Source organism: Melanaphis sacchari, unplaced genomic scaffold, assembly GCF_002803265.2.
Source record: "Melanaphis sacchari strain LSU unplaced genomic scaffold, SCAv2.0 Contig212_pilon_pilon, whole genome shotgun sequence".
Lineage (NCBI taxonomy): Eukaryota > Metazoa > Arthropoda > Insecta > Hemiptera > Aphididae > Melanaphis > Melanaphis sacchari.
In genome coordinates, this window is record NW_020271059.1 from 3,144 (window position 1) to 11,097 (window position 7,954).

A 7,954-nucleotide genomic window follows, 5' to 3' on the forward strand; every position below is an offset into this window, starting at 1 on the left:
GTTAGAATTTTGGCACATCAAAATATTTATATGACTCCTCATATTGATCAAAGAGGTAAACATGTTTCATAATATAATAAAACTAATGACTTAAAAATACAGGCAGTAGTAGATTTTATAAACAGATTCCCTGCATATGAATCTCATTATTCAAGAGAAAAGTGTACACAGAAAGTATTTGGCTCCAGACCTTAATATTAAATGCATTTACAAATTATATAAAGAACAGACTGAAGAATCAGTATCCTTGTTTAAGTTTCAAGATATTTTCAATAAAAAGTTTAACTTGCAGTATCATCCCCCTGTAACTGATAGTTGTAAGAATTGTGATATTTTTAATATAGAATGTATATTTTGTGTACTATCATGCATTAAAATGGTTTTTTAATTATATAAATATCTAAAAAAAACCAGTGAAGTTGATGTTAATTTTTCATTAAATAGAAAGACGAAACGAATCTTTTGGTTTTTGTTTCAAGATGATTATAATGAATATTGAGTGTTTTATTAAGATTTTAAATTTGTAAATGTATATTCTGGGTGTTTATGTAAATTAAAAACTCTGGATAACACATAGTGAACTTGATGTTAATTATTTTTTAAATAAAAGGAAAAGACATATCTTTTGATATTGGTTTTAAGGTGATCCGATGAATAATGAGTATTTTATTAACAAAATTTCTAAAAATATTTACTTTACAATAATAATAGCTTGTATAAAAATTAAAAATCGTAAAACTTTTGACAAGAAAAGCTTTATACAATTTTAGCATAAGAATAATAGATAAACAACTAAGTCCGTCCGCTCGTCATAGTATAGCGCTGCGCGCTATAATTATGTATTTATAGTAAAATTGGTTATATTTTTAATTTTGTGTTATTATTCTGTAAATATTGTTAAAATATATAATTTATAATTATCTACTTCATTTGTTTTTTTAACATAATATTGATTTACCCTTTTATATTTTTATATTCATTCTTTGCTGAAGATATTGTCTGCAGTACTTACATTAATCTTTTATAAATACTGAATAGTAAACATTTTTATTAACTACATTTTGTTTGCGAAGAATGTAGGATAAACAAAGTAACATGGTTTTAAATATCATTAAATGTATTATTTTGTTTTTAAAAATATGACTGAAAAATAAAATAAAACAAAAAAAAAAAAAATTATTATAGATACACGATAAATATTTACAAATTTTGAAATACACCTAAATTTAAAATGCATTAGGACAATTTAAATTTAAACATTTTGGCTGTTTTGCACATAGATTAAATCTTATTATTTAATCTGCACCAAAAAAATTTGATCTCATTGATAAAGTCAAAAACATTCATAAAGGTACAAATGCAAATAATTAATTAAATGCATATCAAAAAAATATGGTAGTCAATGTTTCCTTAAATGTTTAATTTTCTTCATACTCTTTGTATAATAAGTATTGAGGTACAGTACTTCCTTCACATAATGGCATTTTTTTTTCTGTTTATTTTAAATCGTAGTGAATATCGACAATAAACGCAAACAGTGTTCATACAATAATTTATTATATACAATATAAATTAAACATCGCCGTCTGCAATTTAAGTCACATTCAAATTCATCACAAGTTTCATAACGTTCTATGCGTACGCTGTGTAAGGTTAGTACGCACCGCAATGCATTTGCTGGACTCGCCGGAATTACGTGGAACACAGCATTGTGTATTTACTTTATTTAACTTTTATAAAGTAAAACTAAGTTTTATTTCATTAAGCAATAATATATTGTCAAAGTATAATGGTCAGTTATACTTTGTCCACTATAATTCATAAACTAAAAAAAACGACGCACATAGTCCTTGTCCGTCATTTTTTTTTGTTTTTGTAAGATAGTTCCGTCATGCTTCTCAAATATTTTTATATTCGTGTTGCAAGTTCAGAGCAAGCGTGCACTGCATTCTTACGAGAACACCCACTTTTAAAAGATGTGAATAATATGCTTCAGTCACATTTGGATCAGTATTGCTGGAAGATGTGGTGGAAAAGTCAACCAGATTTGTTCATTGCATTTTTAGAAGACACGCGGGCAACATACATAATTAACGACAAATAAATTGTCTAAAACAAAACTTACCTATTTTATATGGATAATTTTTATATTTTAAATTTTATATTTCCAAAAACAAGCTAATAGATCGCACGCTACACTAGCACCTAATATTTTATTGGGTAACTGATATTACATATTTTGTTTTTCAGACTATATTGAAGGTTATAATCATTGTTGGGAAATACCAAGATAAATTATCTAGATAAAATTGATTTATCTTTAATCTAAACTAGATAATTCTTAACTTGTTTATATTTATTTTCATCTAGATAAAATTCTATTATCTATGAATACCCATCTAGATAATTTATTTATATGGACTAAAAAAAAAAAAAATATTAAAATTAAAAATATTATTTTATTTTTCTATATACTGTATAGCTACTATACTTATTACACGGAAAACAAATGTTTGGGAAAATTTGTTACCATACAAAGTATTATGTATTTCAAAATTGAATATTCATTATAAATTTGGAGTTTATCTGTTTATACTATAAATAATGAAAAGATCCAAAAATATAAAATATTTTGTAATGTAATAAATACTAATATTATGTAGTAACTAGTAAGAGCAACTAATAGCAAAAGCAAAAACATCTATCCTCAGTATGGCGGTACCCGCCATTGTATGACGACAGTTTTCAATAGTGATATCCGTTTTATACAATTGTGTATAGTATTTATTATTGTATTGAACCGACAAAAATAAACCATTATTTTTGAATTTACAAATATAATATATTTAATTTTATACAATATATAAACATTTTAAGCCAACACAATGATAATAAGTTAACAACTAACAATTTTATTTTTATAATACCATAACATATTAGAAATTATTAATATTAATAATATAATACTATTTACTCTTTTTTTAATTCACTGTTCTCAAAAATTACGCATATTTATAAGTAATATCTTTTTTGTCATATTTATTTTATTTGTACAATCTGTATAAAATATTTTTACAATAAGCATAATAGATGAAAGGATATATTATAATAGGTCAGGTTGGTTTGAGTGAAGAAGCTATTCAGTAATAGCACTTCATATTTTTAAAATATAACACTACAATACCGTCTTCAACATCGGTTGAAACACTATTCAGTAAGGCAATTCAAGTGTCAATACCTAGGCGTTACAGGTCAGGTGATAAAATTTTTAACATGATTTTATATTTTAGATCAAATATGGTTTGAACTATTATTTTTTTTTTCAAATGTAAATTTTATAGTTTTATTAACTTAGAGATTGACTTTTCATGTGTTCTAATGAGTAAACTATTTTATTTTATGTTTATATTTTAAAATGTTTTAAACGATATATTTTTTTACCCAATATCTGTACCTATATCACTGAATATTTGCACAATTAATGAAATTATCTGATAGTTATCTAGATAAAAATTAGTACAGTCATTTTAATTTAGATAAATTATTAATTATCTATTCCCAACACTAGTTATAATAATGTGTTGATATAATTAAGATTATTTAATTATTATTAAGTAATATGGTAACAAAAGTAGATACAGTTTGTATTATATTAAGTAAAAAAATAAAATAAAAAATATTAAATGAAAGTCGAATTATCTACCGAGCGACTTTTTTTTAAGTGTATTTAAAAGTTTTATGGTTATAGGGCTTGTCATTATTACGTCCTTCCTTAGCAAATATTGAAATGACGCTCTTGACTTGTGTAATTAAAATAAGTATATAAAAGTGAGCAGGCAGGTTATTCCAGTGATTGTACCAAAGGCTGATAATATGACGACGTAATAGAGGGGAAAAATCGGTTCAAGGCAACTGCGCAAGAGGAGGAAGGGTTGTATTGGAGGCAGCTTTGGCGAGCCTATCAGCTATATCATTATCATGTATGCCAATATGGCTAAGGATCCATATAAGTTCAATAAAGTGATTGGACTGCTTGAGATCATATAAATATATATGTATATATATATATGATTTAATTTGAAAAACTAGAGGGGATAATTTAGAATTAAATAGATTTGATATAAGGGATTGTAAGCAGGACATAGAGTCAGAAGCGATTAAATAATTATTCGGGGCTAAATTTGAAATAAATAGAAGAGCTTCGAGAATAGCATAACATTTAGCGGTGAAGGAAGAGCATGAGGGAGGTAGGTTGTTGGAGAAAGAAACGAGAAGTTCAGGTGTGTAGAACGAATAGTCGGCTGATAAGGAAGATATTGAGCCGCTAGTATAGATGATAGTGAAGTTTGGATAATTAAGGTTGAGGTAATTTTAAAACAGTTTATTAACAAAAGAAATAAACAGATTTTAGCTCAATGTAAGGAGAATCAGAGAAGTTATCAATTTGAACTAAGGGGGTAAAAAGGAGAGAATCATAGCGTTGCTCATAGAGTGGAAGTTTATTTGATTTTATAACATATTGGTAAACATTGGAAAGAGAATAGGCTGCAGTTGATAGGACGGGTATAGATCTAGACGTATAACGCCAGGTGATAAAGAGAGAATAGAAGATATCGAATATATTATGGTTGGAATGAGCTAAAGATTTTAAAATGAATTCTCCGGCACATCCGGCACCTGATATTAAAAGAAGGACAAGTGGTCTCAACTTCAATCGCCGGACCAGGGGTCGATCTTACATATTTCATTATGGTTCTGAGACAAGACGTTTGAAGTATATTTATTTTTTTCCAGTTGGAGTAGGTGGCCGAACCAAACAGAAGGCAATCATAGTCCAATTTAGAACGTATAATTGAGCGATAAATGTATAACAGACTAGAAGGATGAGATCCAATTATTATCGGTATGTACGCGGTCAATATAACTGAAGGTCGGGTGCGACGTATTTAAAATCGGCGTATTGTCAATAATTTGCTGAAGTCCGGGGGACGTAGGTGTAAGTAAAATAGAATTTGACTTGCGTGAATTTTTTTTTATTGGTGACGAGGGTGGAATTGAAATCCGAAGCACGATTGGTAGACAAAGAAAGTTTTATTTTTTTAGGAGCAGGTGATTTACCTGCCCGTAAGTCGCCGCCCGAAGACGACGACATGTTTACGTAATAAGACCGTGCTAACGATTAAATACGACAACAATAGCTGCGATAAGAGTAAACAGTAAACGGAAAGCACAATCGAACACTGTGACAACTGAAACGCAAATAGTGATAATTCACACGTTATTGTTGGCGACTAAAATTTATTGGTCCCCGATTCAGCCAGTACGACCAATCGCAACCGTTATTCATGGCGTATTTGTAGCACTTCATATGCTTGTTTATACCCGCCTGATAGGTTGTATGAAAGTCCCACTTGCACCCGTTCTGATGCAAGTATTTTAGACATGTTAGGTGGCCGTTCATAGCGGCGGCGGCGCACGCCCACTCGTCTTGCGGGCATCCATTCCGAAGCATGTACTTCAGACATTTGAGTTGACCGCCCGCCGCGGCGGCGGTGAACGACCTCGTGCCCCACGGGCACCCATTCCGGTGTGCGTATTTCAAAATTCTGAGATGGCCACCAAACGCGGCGTAGGTGCAGGTGTAGGCGTCCCACGGACATCCGTTTCGGCGGGCATAAACGAGGCACGCGTAGCTCCCCACCCGGGCGGCGAGAGCGCACGTCGACTCGTCCCACGGACTGCCGTGTTCTCGCGCGTAGACCAGGCACTCTATTTGGTTGTGGTAAGCGGCCGTCGCGGTCGTATGGGTGTACCACCCGAAGTTCAACTGCCGTAAGTACTTTAACACGCGGACGTTCCCGGAACGGACAGCCACCGAGCATAAGTCTCTCGGGAAATCAAATTTATTTTTCCACAAGTAATCGAGCGTGAACAGTTGGCCGGCGGCGGCCGAGGCCAGCGCTAGCTTGATGCCGGGCATGGGACAGTCGTTCTCGTGCGCGTACTGCAAACACTCTACGTTGCCGCCCCGACAGGCCGCTATGGAGGTGCGCTCGTTCCACTGTATGCCCATGACGTGCGCCCGCCGCAAGCAATCGGCGTGTCCGTTCCGGGCGGCCAACGAGCACAAGTTCGTTTTCTCCATTTTCTTTGGCCTATAGTTGGACGAAAGCAAATATTTACAGCAGTCCTGCAAATCGACACGAGTCACGTAGCCCGGTATTGTGTCATACCGCTGCCGGTCTTTGGGGCTGCATTTGTGGTACGCCAGCTTCGTAAGACTGAACATTATCACGGACGCAGCTGTTGGCGGATGGGGAGGATGGGAGCGCTCCGCTAATAAACTGTCGGCTGCACTCGTCACGGCTTTACCGCACCGAACCAGCTGTTTGCTTGGAGAGACGTCGATTTTGGGCATACGCCGGCGAACGACCGCCGTGTACAGTCACTGCCACTGAAAAAATACGTTTTTAATATCAAAATTTTCAGAAAAATCATATAACAGATAATAGATTTCCCTTTCAACTTGATATAATCAGTTAACAATAAACTGATAGTTAATAGATACCGGTCTATGGCGCAAAGAACATTCATTTTTCATTACCTACGTTTGATTGTTATTTATATTACTATTTATTCTAAGTCTTTCAGGTAGTACAATATTATATGATTTATTTTAAATAATAATAAAATAATGAATAACTCTAAAAGTAAAAAGTTATTGTTATCATTAATAAAATATTCTGAATATACTGTTAATTTTACTAGTAAAGTGGATTGTCACAAAATAAATTATATTAGTTGGGATAATATTGTACCTGTGTCTAAAGAAGTACAAAATGTTCAAATACAATAAAATATGTTAAAATAATATGTCTCTGGTAATCAAATGGAGTGTACCAATATGAAAATTGTATTAAAGAACTTAATAGTATTAATTTAATAATGACAATCAAAATATAAATCAACAAAATAACTTTATATGTATTAATCAAATTGATTCATTTATTTTTATTAATCAAAAAGAATTAAATAATGAAATTGACTATGAACATATCAACTAAAAAGAGTATACAAGTAACCAAGAGAATGATGACAGTAATCATATCAAATAAGTTGTATCTTAGGAAGAAAATAATAATTGTGACAATGAACATGCTCATCTTAAAAACATAATAATATTCAATGATCAAAATACTGCAGACATATTTGGGAAAAGAAAAATTAATAAACAAAGTCACATTATAAATAAAGATAATTACAAAAATAGTAACAGTTATAAAAAAAAAAATAGAAGTATGAAATTTTTGCCACCAAGAAAATGAAAGATAATCCTTGTTTTTAAAAATTGTGTACAAATGACTGTGTTGAAATAAATGATGATAAAAGATTAAAAATTTAATAGATACTGGAAAGAACTAGGTCATGGTAGATGGCAAGATTACTTGTAAAGTTGTATGGAAATTATATTACCAAAAAGATCTTGTGTAAGTATTAGTAATGGTATTTGTAATTATAAATATTTTATGTCTGTGAACAACATAAAGAAAACTGTTAGCAGAAGATTTCTGTTAAATATTTTAGATATAACTGAAAAGTTCTTAGGTATATTTGTGATGATTAAGTTGATTTGTATACCTCTACATCTAATAGCACAAGTAATATAGGTAATAAAACTCAAAAAAATAAAACACCATTTTATAACAAAATGATACATCTTTAAAGGTTAATTAATACTTTACCACCTGTTCTGTCACATTGCAGAAGTTCCAGTAGTAAAAAATATATCAGTCATAATTTTAACAATTTAAATGTCTATAGGTTTTATGTCAAGCATTGTAATATGGCAAATATCTTTAGTTTCTAATGCAGTTTTCAAAAATAAGTAGAATACAGAATATAATATTAATATGTGTCTCAAAGAAGAACAAATGTGCATTTTGTGAAGGTCACA

General features: G+C 31.1%; 1 protein-coding gene and 1 pseudogene across 1 annotated transcript; both read right to left on the bottom strand.

Moving 5' to 3' along the window:
- Positions 1-3,903: 3,903 nt before the first annotated feature.
- Positions 3,904-5,152, bottom strand: LOC112593891 (annotated as a pseudogene).
- Positions 5,153-5,278: 126 nt separating this feature from the next.
- LOC112593892 lies at positions 5,279-6,289 on the bottom strand. Its single transcript, XM_025338478.1, has one exon. The coding sequence runs from the start codon at positions 6,287-6,289 to the stop codon at positions 5,279-5,281; it is 1,011 nt and encodes a 336-aa protein (XP_025194263.1).
- Between the last annotated feature and the right edge of the window lie 1,665 nt (positions 6,290-7,954).

Excerpts from the sequence above, each read along its gene's own strand:
- LOC112593892 (XM_025338478.1), bottom strand. The coding sequence starts at position 6,289 with ATGTTCAGTCTTACGAAGCTGGCGTACCACAAATGCAGCCCCAAAGAC.